This window comes from Salmo salar, chromosome ssa13 (assembly GCF_905237065.1).
Source record: "Salmo salar chromosome ssa13, Ssal_v3.1, whole genome shotgun sequence".
Taxonomy (NCBI): domain Eukaryota; kingdom Metazoa; phylum Chordata; class Actinopteri; order Salmoniformes; family Salmonidae; genus Salmo; species Salmo salar.
In genome coordinates, this window is record NC_059454.1 from 35,351,229 (window position 1) to 35,368,166 (window position 16,938).

Here is a 16,938-nt window from a genome sequence, read left to right on the forward strand (position 1 = left end):
TGACTGAGCTGGGATGTAATCCCATGACTCTGGATGTAATCCCATGACTCTGGATGTAATCCCATGACTCTGGATGTAATCCCATGACTCTGGATGTAATCCCATGACTCTGGATGTGAAGGTTGCGTGTTCAGTGGTAGAGACTTATTTGTTTTAATTGTTGGTTTTAACCCTATCTGAAACCTTAACCCTTAACCATTCTGAATGAATGCCTAAACGTAATGTTTTAAGCCTATCCCAAACCTAAACCCCTAATTTAAAAACAATTCAGCATTTTAGGTTTGGAGAAATAGAAGGATGCTGAGCAGGTTAAGCAACCCAGGATGTCAAAAACCCTTCGAAATTTGATGTTTGGATAAACGTGGATAAACGTCAGAATCTGAAGTCAAATCGGTAAAACCGTGAGATCCTGTGGGGAAACAACAACCAAGGGAAATCACCATGATGCAGAAGTGCCTTTTAAACAATAGTGGGAAACAAAAGCAGTCGCTAGCATCTCTCCGTGTTGTGGTATTATTCTGCTAGGAAACGTCATGCCTCCTATCACTGAGTGCTGTCTGTCAGTCTGTCAGTCAGATAACAATAACAATATGGGAGGATAAAACCCCTGCAGCATAGTGCTGGAAAATGGATTACATCCCAAATCCCCAGGGAGAGGCTTAAAGCTCCTCTAAACAGAAAGTAGAGTGTTAAAAGTACTGTACATGACTGATCTGACCTCAGCTCAGTGTCTGGCCTCTGTTGGCTTAAAACACCAGTTTTCCTGTATCTATCAATAGCCTTTTCACATAGAACATCCCTATGTATGTTGTTTAACCATCCACACACGTCACCAATGCTTCATCCTTAAAGTACCTTAATGTATACTGCATACCCTATAGAAAGTGTGTACCTGCTCAAAGATGGCAGCACACAAGAAAATAATATTATGGGGAAAATAGGACTGAACTGCTCGAAAGGTTAACAAATGACTTCTTCTAACATGACAAATTCAAGCCCGATATCAAATGAGAAAACGACAATGTTTTCTGTGAAGAATTACTGGTGCAGTCAAACAATCTCATCCTCCAGCCCGCTGCTTTCATCAGTACGTCTGGTGGTGATGATGATGACACTTGTTCTGGTGCTGTGTGTGACTTTGAAAAAATAATTCTAATAATGAAACCTGTCTTTGGCCTGGTGTGTCTGAGAACCAGGGGGCTAGGTTGTCTCTCTCTTGCTATATTTAGTCAGACAGGACAGACAGCGGGCTGAAGGAGATGAGAGGAGACAGTCTTGGCTGATTGGGTATGACAGTGTTTCCCCCCCCTTGTCCCCCTCTATGCCAGCCAGACAACTCAGCTCTACGTGCACAGAGAAGCGTGCACATGCATGGTGACATAAGCCCGGGTTAGTCACACAAACTGAGGAGCGTGCACAGATACAATTTTAATGCACACGGCATGGTGTCAGAAACAGAGGGAGATGTGAAATGACACCTCTGGCTCTTAGTGTACAGTATACTGTACACAAATAGAGGAATGTGCAAAATGACATCTCTAACCTCAGTTTACCCAACACAGAGGGAGGGCTCACACAGAACATAATTACAAAATCAAATGCAAATCTTTTAGACTTTCATCTGCTGAATTTATGCTAGAGGGTGAATCCATTGGGTTGGGTACACTGGGCCACTAGAGGGCATACAACCACAGGCAAAGTCACAGCATACCCCACCATACAACACCCTTATTTATATAAACCACTTTGCCTGAAGTGTAATATTGTGACATATGTCTCAACAAATTAACAGTTTCTGCTCATTTAGACATGCATTGAAACAGATCATTTGGCAACAAGCATGATACATTTTTTCCCTGTGAAACCAATTCCAGGAATCAGTATCCTTCCTTGAGATAGAGGTTGTGGTTATCTAAACCTTGGGCCCTGTGGCCTGTATTTATAGTGAGTGTATCTGCAGAAGTAGCCCGTGTGAAGGCTGTCTCTCCGGGCTAAGCTGAGGCATGGATGGCCCCGGCTGAAGCTCAGAGTCCAGAGATGAGGAGTTAGTCTAATGAACAGAGTCACAGTGGAGCAAAGTTATATTTCTAAGATAGCTGTTGGGATGGTGTAAATTAAACTGGGCTGCATTACACACTGCAATGGATATTCCAACCCTGAGACCTGCTCTGCTCTTGCTGTGTGCTGTCTAACCAATGGCTGTGCTGTGTAGGGCTACAGTGGCAGTTCAGGAGGAGAGTCAAAGGCTTCTTCTGAAAATATTTTTTTTGATTAGGCATAGTCCAAAAAATGTACTACCTTGCGTGCGAACTAGCTGCCTTATGTTCTGTTGAGTTTGAGAAGGAGAGCACAAAGATGAGAGGAGACTTAGAGGTCAATTTTGATAGCTTGCTACTAATAGAAATTATTTTATTAAAAACAATATTTTTCTTGCCCCTGATGTATTTATCAGAGGTATTGACCTCACAATAAGCCATATTCAAGGAATTTACACTGAGGTGCTATGACGTGACCAGCAGTAGCGGCACAATCAATCAGAAAAGGACAGCTCATGGTGCTGAAAGTGGGCAAATTCGAGTAAGCATAATTCATTTAAACTGTCTTCATTTTAATTAGACTTTACTAACCACAAGAGGGCTTTGTTTTGGAGCCTATTTCTTCCTATTTAAGAAATAAGAGTCAGGCATACCTGTTTGAAAGACGAAATGAGGCTATAGGCTGCTTTATCCATAGATTTGTCGGTAAATTCCTCCACCCACCATGCACTGTTTAAATAGCCTACCTCCATGTCAGTGAAGGGCAGTTCAGTTAAAACCAAGACTCGAAATTGAGGGGGTATGAGAAGGTATGCCATAGGCCAATCTTTTATACCCCTTGTTAGTTTAAGATTTTAAAGTAAATAAAAATGATTCGGTTATGTGAAGTGATCTGAAACAGCGCGTTGGTCCGCGATGCATTATGCTAGAAACAAGCTGTAAAATACCCGTGAAAGACGTGTCTCGGATGCATAGAAGGATATCATTGTTTCGTTTCTTTGACATTGATGCTTCTATAGCCGGAGAAGAGGAAAAAATGTAATTTGGTTGGGAAGTAATCTAATTCTGTCACTATCAATTTATTAAGCAATTCACTTGCTGTACAATAGATGTTTAAACCCAGACAGCTTTTGGGGAAACACTTTCTCTCGTTGGGTTAAGCCACGGAATAAGAGTAGCCAGCAGTTAAAGCGGCATCGGTAGGCCCACTCTGTCTGGGGTGGAAAGCTAGGCCTAACTTTTGACTTTTCATATTTAACTACTTGGAAATAGGTACAGTTTCGTTACAAACAAGACACACTGTGCGCTATCAACATTCATGCGTTGCCATGAAACGCTTACAGGACGAAGAACAGTTTCTAAAACTGCATAAGGCTCTGATCTGTCCAAGTTAGGGTAAACATGTTCTCTGCTATCCACTTTGTTCTAATTATTATTTCTGCTATAGGGGAGGGTCACTTATTTTCTTTTCAGGTGTTCAGGGAGGGTTTAGGAAAAATATATTTTGCTGAGGGAGGGCCATCCATTTTCATTTCAGAGAGGTCCAATTTTCTCCATATAACCCTTATTATAAATAACATTCACTCACTAGGTTATAGTTGTTTAAAAATATGTAGATTTTGTTTTTATATGATTTAGTTTCAGAACGCATGCGTGGGAAGCTAGGAGCCTCTCCTTCCAGTTTACCAACCAACATAGGATTCCAACTAATTACTGCTATTCCTTTTAAAGGATTTTAGAGAGGGACACAGATTGAAGGGGTCCAGCTGTCTCTGTGACACAAGTGCTCCCTCTACGACCTAGTTTGACAACAAGTCACGTCAAAATGTGGATGACCATGACAATATGTTGTGAGTTATTCACAGGAGTATTCAGAGAACTATTCAGATCTGGCAGAAGCAGCAGGAATGATAAAAGCAGAGTTGCTAACTATTTTCAAGGAAAGTAGGGCTGTTGGTTGCTCCGTTTGACGCTAGAAGTCGCAAGATGACGTCATTATGTAATAGTGACGTCACTTTTACACTTACGCTGTCCCTCAGTCTCTCATGCAATGACAAATTCTCCAAAGCAAAACTAAATATAATGTTTGAAGGAGAACAAAAAGGAACCGATTAAATAATTAAACAGCACAGAAAAAAAATTGTAAGGTAGATAACTTTTTTCGAAAACGTTTTTTTTTTTTACTTAAAAAAATAATATTTATGCCTTGGAGAACTGTGGTGTCATTTAACAACAAGTACCAGATTTAATACATTCACTTCACTCGCTGCAGCAACGTGGAGAGGAGAAGAGGCTATAGCGGAGAGAGGCTAGGGAGGGAGCGGAGAGTGGCGGAAGGGACCGCTGCACACACACACACGGAGCCTCAGAGAGGGAGCAGACTGCAGAGCAGTAAGTAGATCGTTCACAGACTGGCCCTCTCTTTTATCTAAATTCTCATTCAAAAGGCACTCGCACATCTGAGCAATCTTTTTACAGGTGCATGGCAACAGTTGAAACAGGATGAATGAAAAAAGGAAACCGCACACTGTTCTTGATAGTATCACTGATATTTAATAAGCTTACGTATCGGCCTAACGGCCTTCGTCAGAGCTTTTGTGAATTTTCTGAAAACAGCACCTCTATGTAGACCTAGCCCCACCCACATCCGTTCCACGTATGGAAAGGGGTTGGAGGCAAAGGAAAAATAAATAAGTGCTACCAAACATAACAATATGCATTTCACAAATATTACAAAAGTGTATAGACAAGACGTACCGAACACGTCCATAAAATCACAACGAGGACATAGCAAGTTTTCATTAATCATTGGGTACATCATACGAAAAAACAAAGTAATCTTAAATAGGAACATATTTTAAATTCACAACATAACATACATAGGCATTTCATCATTAAGTCCTTTAGGAAATAATGTCTGGAGGGTGAAAATCCAAAAACATTCTCTTTTGCTCAGAGTATTATTAATATCACCTCCCCTGTCTGATATCTTGACTTTCTCTATACCACAAAATCTAAAGGTAGAAATGTCATGCTTTTGGTCATTAAAATGTACTGCGACTGGATAATCCCTGTCGTTTCTCCTGATTGAACTTTTATGTTCACTAATTCTCTGTTTGAGAGAGCGGGAGGTTTTACCGACATAGCAGAGCCCACATGGACATTTAATAATGTAAATAACATGGGTGGTGGTGCACGTGATGATATCGTTAATTTGAAACCGTTTTCCTGTGTGTGGGTGGCAGAAATATTCACACTTCATCATATTGTTGCACTGTGCGCATCCTCTACATTTATAGCTACCATTTGGTAGCGGGCGTAAAAGAGCCTGGCTGATTTTCTTTCGTGGCTGGCAGTTGGCATGAACCAATTTATCGCGCAAATTGCGACCTCTCCTATACACAATGAGTGGTGGATTCTTGAATTCAGCCGGCAAAGCTGGGTCCGATGATAAAATATGCCAACGTTTTTTAACCACACCTCCCACTTTTCGCGAATTCAAAGTATATGTGGTTGTGAACATAACGGAGTGTTCTTTTGCTTTAGCTGGTCTTTTTTGTAACAATTCATCTCGTGTTTTTCCCAATGCCAAATGAAGAGCTTCATCCACACATTGTGGCGAATAGCCTCTTCTTAGAAACCTAGTGCGCATCTCCGCTGCTTTTTCTAGATAATCATCATTGGAATAGCATATACGGCGCAGTCTGAAAAACTGGCTTCTAGGAAGTCCTCTTTTTAATGGCTCAGGGTGGAAGCTGTCCCCCTGTAATAGAGTATTTCTGTCTGTTTCTTTTCGATACAGAGTTGTAAACAGGGTTCCATTTGATTTCTCAATCCACATATCGAGGTAATGAACGCGTTGAGTGTCACTTTCAATAGTAAATTTCAGATTGGGATCCATGTCATTGAGTAGTGCCATAAAATCTGACAGCTCTTGTTCAGTTCCTTCCCATATGCAAAAAATGTCGTCAATATATCGATACCACTTCAGGATTTTATTCAAAAATTGATTTTCGTTTTTGTTAATGACTAAACGTTCTTCAAATAGACCCACATAAAGGTTAGCATAGCTCGGAGCGAAAGTGGAGCCCATCGACGTTCCATTCGTTTGGAGGTAGTATTCATCATCAAACCTAAAATAGTTATACTTTAAAACATATTCTGCCAGCTCTAAAATAAAGTTTGTTGGTGGATATTCATTAGTATCTCTGTCTCCCAAATAGTGAGCTAGTGCTGCCAGCCCCCCCGCATGGGGAATGCTGGTATATTTATTTATTTTTATTTATTTATTTCACCTTTATTTAACCAGGTAGGCAAGTTGAGAACAAGTTCTCATTTACAATTGCGACCTGGCCAAGATAAAGCAAAGCAGTTCGACAACATACAAAAACACAGAGTTACACATGGAGTAAAACAACATACAATCAATGATGCAGTAGAAAAATAAAAAAAATAAGACTATATACAATGTGAGCAAATGATGTGAGATAAGGGAGGTAAAGGCAAAAAAAATGCCATGGTGGAAAAGTAAATAAAGTATAGCAAGAAAAACACTGGAATGGTAGATTTGTAGTTTGAAGAAAGTTCAGAGATAAAATATAAATAATATGGTGCAAAGGAGCAAAATAAATAAAATAAATAAATACAGTAGGGGAAGAGGTAGTAGTTTGGGCTAAATTATAGATGGGCTATGTACAGGTGCAGTGATCTGTGAGCTGCTCTGACAGCTGGTGCTTAAAGCTAGTGAGGGAGATAAGTGTTTCCAGTTTCAGAGATTTTTGTAGTTCGTTCCAGTCATTGGCAGCAGAGAACTGGAAGGAGAGACGACCAAAGGAGGAGTTGGCTTTAGGGGTGACCAGAGAGATATACCTGCTGGAACGCGTGCTACAGGTGGGTGCTGCTATGGTGACCAGTGAGCGGAGATAAGGGGGGACTTTACCTAGCAGGGTCTTGTAGATGACCTGGAGCCAATGTGTTTGGCGACGATTATGAAGCGAAGGCCAGCCAACGAGAGCGTACAGGTCGCAGTGGTGGGTAGTATATGGGGCTTTGGTGACAAAACGGATGGCACTGTGATAGACTGCATCCAGCTTGTTGAGTAGGGTATTGGAAGCTATTTTGTAAATGACATCGCCGAAGTCGAGGATTGGTAGGATGGTCAGTTTTACGAGGGTATGTTTGGCAGCATGAGTGAAGGATGCTTTGTTGCGAAATAGGAAGCCAATTCGAGATTTCACTTTGCATTGGAGATGATTGATGTGAGTCTGGAAGGAGAGTTTACAGTCTAACCAGACACCTAGGTATTTGTAGTTGTCCACAAATTCTAAGTTAGAACCGTCCAGAGAAGTGATGCTGGACAGGCGGGCAGGTGCAGGCAGCGATCGGTTGAAGAGCATGCATTTAGTTTTACTTGTGTTTAGGAGCAGTTGGAGACCACGGAAGGAGAGTTGAATGGCATTGAAGCTCGTCTGGAGGGTTGTTAACACAGTGTCCAAAGAAGGGCCAGAAGTGTACAGAATGGTGTCGTCTGCGTAGAGGTGGATCAGAGATTCACCAGCAGCAAGAGCGACATCATTTATGTATACAGAGAAAAGAGTTGGCCCAAGAATTGAACCCTGTGGTACCCCCATAGAGACTGCCAGAGGTCCAGACAGTAGGCCCTCCGATTTGACACACTGAACTCTGTCAGAGAAGTAGTTGGTGAACCAGGCGACGCAATCGTTTGAGAAACCAAGGCTACTGAGTCTGCCGATGAGGATGTGGTGATTAACAGAGTCAAAAGCTTTGGCCAGGTCAATGAATACGGCAGCACAGTATTGTTTCTTATCGATGGCGGTTACGATGTTGTTTAGGACCTTGAGCGTGGCTGAGGTGCACCCATGACCAGCTCTGAAACCAGATTGCATAGCGGAGAGGGTGCGGTGGGATTCGAAATGGTCGGTAATCTGTTTGTTGACTTGGCTTTCGAAGACCTTAGAAAGACAGGGTAGGATGGATATAGGTCTGTAGCAATTTGGGTCAAGAGTGTCACCTCCTTTGAAGAGGGGGATGACAGCAGCTGCTTTCCAATCTATGGGAATCTCAGACGACACGAAAGAGAGGTTGAACAGGCTAGTAATAGGGGTTGCAATAATTTCGGCAGATAATTTTAGAAAGAAAGGGTCCAGATTGTCAAGCCCAGCTGATTTGTAGGGGTCCAGATTTTGCAGCTCTTTCAGAACATCAGCTGAATGGATTTGGGAGAAGGAGAAATGGGGGAGGCTTGGGCGAGTAGCTGTGGGGGGTGCAGTGCTGTTGAATGCAGTAGGGGTAGTTAGGTGGAAAGCATGGCCAGCCGTAGAAAAATGCTTATTGAAATTCTCAATTATAGTGGGCTTATCGGTGGTGACAGAGTTTCCTATCCTCAGTGCAGTGGGCAGTTGGGAGGAGGTGTTCTTATTCTCCATGGACTTTACAATGTCCCAGAACTTTTTAGAGTTGGAGTTGCACGAGCGAATTTCTGTTTGAAAAAGCTAGCCTTGGCGTTTCTAACTGCCTGTGTGTATTGGTTTCTAACTTCCCTAAAAAGTTGCATATCGCGGGGGCAGTTCGATGCTAATGCAGAACGCCACAGGATATTTTTGTGTTGGTTAAGGGCAGTCAGGTCTGGGGAGAACCAAGGGCTATATCTGTTCCTGGTTCTAAATTTCTTGAATGGGGCATGCTTATTTAAGATGGAGAGGAAGGCATTTAAAAAAAATAACCAGGCATCCTCTACTGACGGGATGAGGTCAATATCCTTCCAGGATACCAGGGCCAGGTCGAATAGAAAGGCTTGCTCGTTGAAATGTTTCAGGGAGCGTTTGACAGTGATGAGTGGAGGTCGTTTGACCGCTGACCCATTACGGGTGCAGGCAATGAGGCAGTGATCGCTGAGATCTTGGTTGAAAACAGCAGAGGTGTATTTAGAGGGCACGTTGGTTAGGATGATATCTATGAGGGTGCCAGTGTTTGCAGCTTTGGGGTTGTACCTGGTGGGTTCATTAATAATTTGTGTGAGATTGAGGGCATCAAGCTTGGATTGTAGGATGGCTGGGGTGTTAAGCATGTCCCAGTTTAGGTCACCTAGTAGCACGAGCTCTGAAGATAGATGGGGGGCAATCAGTTCACATATGGTGTCCAGAGCACAACTAGGGGCCGAGGGGGGTCTATAGCAGGCGGCAACGGTGAGAGACTTGTTTTTGGAGAGGTGGATTTTTAAAAGTAGAAGTTCAAATTGTTTGGGTACAGACCTGGATAGCAGGACAGAACTCTGCAGGCTATCTCTGCAGTAGATTGCAACACCGCCCCTTTGGTCGTTCTATCTTGTCTGAAAACGTTGTAGTTAGCGATGAAGATTTCAGAGTTTTTGGTGGACTTCCTAAGCCAAGATTCAGACACAGCTAGGACATCCGGGTTGGCAGAGTGTGCTAAAGCAGTGAATAAAACAAACTTAGGGAGGAGGCTTCTAATGTTAACATGCATGAAACCAAGGTTATTACGGTTACAGAAGTCATCAAAGAGAGCGCCTGGGGAGTAGGAGTGGAGCCAGGCACTGCAGGGCCTGGATTCACCTCTACATCCCCAGAGGAGCAGAGAAGAATAAGTATGAGGGTACGGCTAAAAGCTATAAGAATTGGTCGTCTGTGACGTCCAGAATAGAGAGAAAAAGGAGCAGGTTTCTGGGGGCGATAAAATAGCTTCAAGGTATAATGTACAGACAAAGGTATGGTGGGATGTGAGTACAGAGGAGGTAAACCTAGGCATTTAGTGATTATGAGAGAGATATTGTCTCTAGAAACATCATTGAAACCAGAAGATGTCATAGCATGTGTGGGTGGAGGAACTGAGAGGTTGGATAAGGTATAATGAGCAGGGCTAGAGGCTCTACAGTGAAATAAGCCAATAAACACTAACCAGAACAGCAATGGAGAAGGCATATTGACATTAAGGAGAGGCATGCTTAGCCGAGTGATCAAAGGGTCCAGTGAGATTCAGACAGCTAGCCGGGCCATAGGTAGCAAGCTGGTGGAAGATGGGAGGGAGGTCTGTTTTTAGCCACCTCGTGCGTTTCCGTCTGTGGGTTAGTGGGGTTCCGTGTGGAAGGGGGGACCAGTCCAAGTTGGAAAAATAGTTAGTTATAGTGGCCCAAGAAAAGTGTCCGATAGACCTATTCAGATCGCAGCCGAAAAGACAGCTAACGATTAGCGGGCCACAGATGGGCGATCAGGTTACGTCGCGACGGAGGGGCCAGTTGGATAACTCCCTCGGGCAGATAACGTCGGTGGTCCAGTCGTGAAGACCCGATGGGGCTCCGCATCGGCAGTAAAACGGGTCAGGATAGGTGAGTTGTAGCCCAGGAGACACTTCAGCTGGCTAGCTCATGAATAGCCCAGGAGTGGCTGACGGAACTCTTCAGCTGGCTAGCTGGCTAGCTCCGTAATAATGTGTGTTAATTCCGTGACCGACGTTGCCAATAGTCACTCAGGTAGCAGCTAGTTAGCTGCAAGATCCAGGTGTAAATGTCCAGAGCCTGCGGTAGAAATCGGGGAAAGGAGAGAGAATAGGTCCGGTATGCTCTGGTCTGAATCGCGCTGTACAAAAACTGGCGATAGCTTTTCGAGCTAATGGATAGCTGAGGACAGCTAACCGTGGCTAGCTGAACTTCAACGTTAGCCAGTGAAAATGGCTAAACACTTGCTAGCTTCTGTTGTGGAATTCAGATGAGGTAAATAATACTTTCTTTTTTAAATTGGTGAGGCGGGTTGCAGGAGAGTGCTTTGAGGTTGAGTATTTAGAATTTAAAAAAAAATATATATATATATATAAAGATAAGTGAAGAAAAAAAATATGTAAATATATATATACACGGGACACGACAAGAGGAGGGTAGAGGACGTCTGAACTGCTACGCCATCTTGGAAAAAAAAAATTAAAAAAAATAAAAATAAAATAAATAAAAAAATTACCAAAAAATATAGACTCTCGACATCTAATGTGACCAGAATACAGTCTTCTTTCAAACCCGTTATTGGTGAGATCTTGTTTATGAAGTCTATAGAGTCTTTTACATATGATGGCAATGCTTGCACATGAGTTTTAATAAAAGCGTCTACAAAGTTCGACAATGGCTCTAGCATTGAGCCTATTCCTGCAACCACTGGTCTGCCTGGATAATTGCCTTGTTGTGTTTTAGGTTTGTGTAATTTCGGTAAAATGTAAAGGCATGGAAGTATGGCACATTTGCAGCAAAGATATTCATATTCAGGTTTTGAGATATGGTGGTTTAATAGGGCTTGCTCCAAACTAGAGCATATATCCCTTTGGAACACCTGTGTGGGATCAACACTTAGTTTTCTATAGAAACGTTCATTACTGAGTTGTCTCTGAATTTCTTCTTTATATTTTTCATAGTCTAAAACAACTACAGCACCCCCCCTTGTCTGCAGGTTTAATAACCAACAATGAATCTTTCATTAATTCATTAAGTGCCTGTTCTTCTGTTCTAGCGAGATTTTTCTGAATGTGGTTTGTTTGTCTCGTATACACTATACACTGACAAAAGAGAATGTTTTTGGATTTTCACCCTCCAGACATTATTTCCTAAAGGACTTAATGATGAAATGCCTATGTATGTTATGTTGTGAATTTAAAATATGTTCCTATTTAAGATTACTTTGTTTTTTCGTATGATGTACCCAATGATTAATGAAAACTTGCTATGTCCTCGTTGTGATTTTATGGACGTGTTCGGTACGTCTTGTCTATACACTTTTGTAATATTTGTGAAATGCATATTGTTATGTTTGGTAGCACTTATTTATTTTTCCTTTGCCTCCAACCCCTTTCCATACGTGGAACGGATGTGGGTGGGGCTAGGTCTACATAGAGGTGCTGTTTTCAGAAAATTCACAAAAGCTCTGACGAAGGCCGTTAGGCCGATACGTAAGCTTATTAAATATCAGTGATACTATCAAGAACAGTGTGCGGTTTCCTTTTTTCATTCATCTAAATTCTCATTCCCTTCAGGGTGTTTGCAATCACTCTACTCTACATAACTTCATATTTGCCATTGCTGCGGGATATAGGATGGAAATAGACACAGCTAAATGTGACAAACTCCACTTTGTCATTAACAGATCTAAACTTGTTGATATTGTGATATGAATTGACACGAGCCTTCATAAGTATTGCATAACATTGAGCAATGAGCAAACACAGAGGGATGAATCATGGTTCCACAGTAAATGCTAATGAGCCCAAACAGCATGAGGAGAGCTAATCACTCTGACTGTCTTTATTGCACCACTCAGTATTAATGCTAATGTGTTCAGGTAGGGACAGTCACTGACCTACATAACTCACAGGGAAGACAGACAGACAGAGAGAACTAGACTGGTCACAGAGCAGATGGAGGTGGCAAAACAACAAAATCTACATTTATCCCAATTATCTGCTGTTGGAAGTGAACTGTCTACCTGAGAAATAAAAACTGTCAGTCTGTCACCATTATGGAAAAGTAGAGAAAATCACGCTAGCATTTTAGCAGCATCTATTGTTAATCAAATTCCACGTTGCTGTTCACAGTTGTCCACATTCACAGTTGTCTACTGTGCACCAATGGGCCAGTCAAAGGTGTTAACACAATGTTCAAACATCGGCACTTGGTGAATTTTAAACTGATGTCTTCAGGTCTGTCCCAAGTAAAGTGGTTCAACAAATCAATATACCAATATGCGATTATGCACAGGAAATGCATTGCTATTTCTACACGCCAAAACAACAGGAAATTCCTTTCTATAGCACAGACAAAGGGAAACTCACCAGATTTTCTTTGGTCTTCCGATTCGGAAAGGTGAGCAAGGCATGTTGGTATATCTTATGTTTTTATTGTTCTTGTCTAGAGGTTAACTGATAAACACCAGGATTCTTTACAAGATCTCAAAACTGTATTTTGGAAGTTTTAGCAGATGAACTTCCTGCAACAAGTCCACTTTGTGGGCCTACAAAATAAACAGCACTTTCTGGTAGACCTCTGCCCAAGCCTGCAACGTACATGCAGCCACACGATTTTCCTTGGCTTTGTTAGCAGTTTGTTTTTTTCCACATTGGAAAGGTCTTTGAGGTTCTTTTGAAAATGACTCATCTCCACCTATTGTTTTTCAGTTGAATATATTGAAGGAAAGCTGATACCAGGTACAACCTGCATCATTCAACCTTCAACTTTTCTCCGTTTTAGCATTGATTTAATCCCAATTGGCCATGCCAAGAGGTTGCGCAGACCAATCCAAGACTGCTATTGAGCTCTAAATTACATTCAGCTAATAAGTATTACTATAGAAATGTAAAAAACCCTGTATTCCCGAATTGTCGTACAGTATCAGGAAGAATGTTCTGCAGTATCAGGAAGCGGTCCTACTCCTCTACTCTGCTCTCCTCCTGTGTTCCAGGTAGGCCTGCATTACTCAGCACTGGTTTCGACCAGACAGAGAATGGATGCTCCTGAGTGAGTACTCTCACAGGGACGAAGCAGAGAGCCTCTGTCCTGGTGCGGTCGGTCACACAGAGAGAGAGAGGGGTGGAGGTCGGGCTGACATCCAGTGCCACCCTTCAACCTCCAGGACAGCCAGGGTGAGCTCCATCTGCTCCTGTCTGTGTGTCTGCAGTGTCAGTGCCAGGCTCCACATGCCACTCAGCAGTAGAACAGAGCCTCAGCCTTACCTCGCCTGCGCCACAGCGCCACCCTGTCCTGCCAACACTGCAGAACAGTTACGCAGTGCCTTTACTGTGATAAGGGGACTTGGGAGGGGGAGTGCGGCAGACCGGCTGGGCGGGACGGTGTCCCATGCTGCTCTCCCTCTCTATCAGTGGCTCATGTATTACTTTACTCAGTCTGTGGGCTCTCAAGTAAAACTGTTCAAGTTCTTATCACAGAGGCGTCATAGAGGCAGGTGTCATGTGCCCCCTGTTTAAAATTATCCAGGTATTTCAGATGTTCAATTAATTACTAAACTTCCTTTTCAAGCGCAGGTTTTATCATAATTATTTATCAAAATATCTATAAGCTATATTGCGGAGGTGCCACACTAACTGGACCAAGCAAAGAGTACACCCCCCTATTTTCCCAAGCAAGTGGTTCTTTGTGCATGTGACAAATAAAACTTGAAACTTCCTTCCAAGGAGCAAAGATATGCTAGGCAGGACGCTAGAGAGTCTATATCTAGTGCGTGCAGACAGTATCGTCAGTGGAGGAGGGGAGAGAGTGTAGAGTGACACACACAGCGTTTGATTTGATTTTAGCTGCTGATGATGGGCAGGATTCGCAGGAGGTATGTTTGTAAATTAATTGTTTGTAAATGAATCAGGCTATATAGCCTATTTATCCCTTCTTGATGAATAAATACAACCAATATGTTTTATTGTTTCTCTGTAATACTAACCACCTAGCAATTTTATGAAGCTGGCTTTAGCTAGCCAGCTAGATAGGTTTCCATTATCCCAACCTGATAACTAGCTACTAAGCTATTTCAGGCTATCAATAAAGTAGCATGTCTAACTATCTTAGCAGGCATGCCTGCTGGCAAGTTTGTTAAGCTTTAGAAAAGCAAGCAAGTACTAAATGTACTGAATAAGACTCACATTCCTTTCAATCTTTCACCCAGATTTTTAGCAGAGAAGCATATTTAGGGTTATGATACTATATAACAGTGTGGCAGTTATACTAAACTCCTAAAGCACAGAAGTTCTCAAATAATCAATGTGCATCATTCATTAAAATGACAATGAGGTCAAGAGGTATGCTTAGATAGACTATGCAGATGTTGTTTTTTTACATAGAATTGGGCATAATGATTATGGTTCTAGATTGTTACAGGCATTTGAAAAATATGCAGCCCCCCCTCCAGACCAACCCCCCTCCATCCTCACGTACTTTGTGCCCCTTCTAAAATAATGGGTGCATGACGCCTGATTACTAGTGTCTCACAAACAGAATGTCCTGTAGAGAGGCAAAAGCCTTACTCTGTGGAAATCATTCACCTGTATGCAGGGCTCTAAAGTGTGACCAATTTGGCACCTATCCAGTGTGAGACAATAAAACATATATTATTCACTGCTCAAACAAAATACACGATTTACAAATAATAACCAATCATAATGCTTCAAATGTTTAAATATAGCTATTTAAACCAATCACACGCCAGGCACACAACCAATTCCTTTTCATGCAAACATTCCCTCAGAACTGTCAGCTTTCCCTTTTTGTCAGCTAAGTAATGGCATTAGCTAGCAAGCTAGCTAGCTAGAACAACAACAATGAAATGCGGTGTAACTGAATCTTTCTTTGACAAAAAACTAATGATGAAAATGATCAACCACAACCAGAAGGAGATGATAATGACACTGTTGGAGATGCTGCTACAGATCCATCTCCTCAGAAAAAGAAAAAGCTCTACATGTTCCGAGAAGGGTGGCTTTGCCAATTCAAGTAGGTAAGGTGGGACAAAAGTAGCAACACAATGTTCTGTGAGTAGTCGAAAGTGTGGAGTAATAGTAGCAGGAAGTCTTATTTTGCCACCGGCCACAGCAACCTAAACAACGTCGTTGCTAAAACATTACTTAAGCCAAAAGCACATCAAGTGCCAGGACAAGTGCATCGGGACAGAGGCTGGAGCAACATCGCTATGTCTACTAGCTACCAGCAGTATTTGACAGGCAACAGGTGACAGCTCAAGCTGGTCAACAGGCAGAGCTAGAGATGACATTTTACACCGCTTACTGCACTACCAAAGAGTAGATGGCTTTTACCAAATTCAGACCCATGTTACTCACCCAGAAAAAACATTTATGACAAATCAACTCAACATTTGGAAACGTGATGTCCTGTGCAAACATTATTGCCACCATTGCGGATACTATACGGGAAGAGGGTTAGTGCTATCCCGGTTCCTTAGGACGTCCCTACCCGAAACACAAACCCTAAAAGCAAGTTGATTTATTAGCTACAGTCTAGATCTAACAAATTGATTAGTCATTGTGAGAGGAGACTAAACATTTATTTAATTAAGTATCAGTTCATAGTCAGCTTGTTGCCTTTTTACAACATTCATTTTATTACATAGTTTTGTATTATGTTTATTATTATTATCTGTTCTCTAAATGCAGTAATGGATAACAAGTTTACAGTTTGCAGTTGCACTTTTAAATACAATAAAAGGTTATCTTCTGTATATGTTACATTTGTCTGTCCAAAACGAATAACCTATGGGTGAATTCGTAAATTCACTCTGGAGTGCCAGAGAATGCTCAGTGTGTGGTCTGGGCGTTCGTAAATTCACTCTGGAGTGCTAGAGAATGCTCAGTGTGTGGTCTGGGCATTCGTAAATTCAGAGCTTTGTCAGATGGCTCTCGGAGCGTTTAGAGCGCACACTGGACGCTCTGACCAGAGGAGTAGGGTTGATCCGAGCGTTCTGACCTCACAACAGCAGTCCAACACCCAAGCTAACTGGCTAAGGTTAGCTAGCTATTTTCAGACATAAATGAGAGAACACCTCACTCTGACCATTTTACACACCCTAGCAGAGCTGGTTAGGCTGTTTTCATGTTATCCAGAGCGTTGGTGACTGTAACCTTGCTGCTGTCAACAATTTAATTATGCCTTTTTGCGAATGTTTACTGACACTGGCCATATTCAACGGGTGTTGAACGTTCCTAAATTCATCAGTTATTCTGTGCTCTGTCACACTCAGACGAGAGTGCTCTGAAATCGAAGTAGATAGCCAGAGTGAATTTATGAACACACCCTAAATAAATAGGTTTGTTGTTGCACTTTTGAATACAATTATTAAAAGTTGTTTTTATTCTAATGTCTTTTCCACTCTCTTGT

The 16,938-nt window shown here is 42.1% G+C and overlaps 1 protein-coding gene and 1 long non-coding RNA gene across 19 annotated transcripts in view; one reads left to right on the forward strand and one right to left on the reverse strand.

The window, feature by feature from the left end:
• The window catches only part of LOC106567251 (rap1 GTPase-activating protein 1), a 125,226-nt gene that overhangs the window by 58,673 nt on the left and 49,615 nt on the right, over window positions 1–16,938 (reverse strand). The window contains exon 1 of one of the 18 annotated variants that reach the window (XM_014136320.2): window positions 12,879–13,459. The exons of 16 other annotated variants lie outside the window; for them this stretch is intronic. In XM_014136320.2, coding sequence (XP_013991795.1) covers window positions 12,879–12,922 — 44 coding nt within the window. In that variant the 5' untranslated portion in view covers window positions 12,923–13,459. Of the gene's footprint in view, window positions 1–12,878; window positions 13,460–16,938 lie in introns of those variants that run through there. One more of the 18 variants, XM_045693191.1, reaches the window with a different exon arrangement.
• Window positions 122–15,800, forward strand: LOC123726210 (uncharacterized). Its single transcript, XR_006758563.1, has 3 exons — window positions 122–4,183; window positions 4,309–4,427; window positions 13,505–15,800. It is a non-coding gene; the product is annotated as an uncharacterized lncRNA (long non-coding RNA).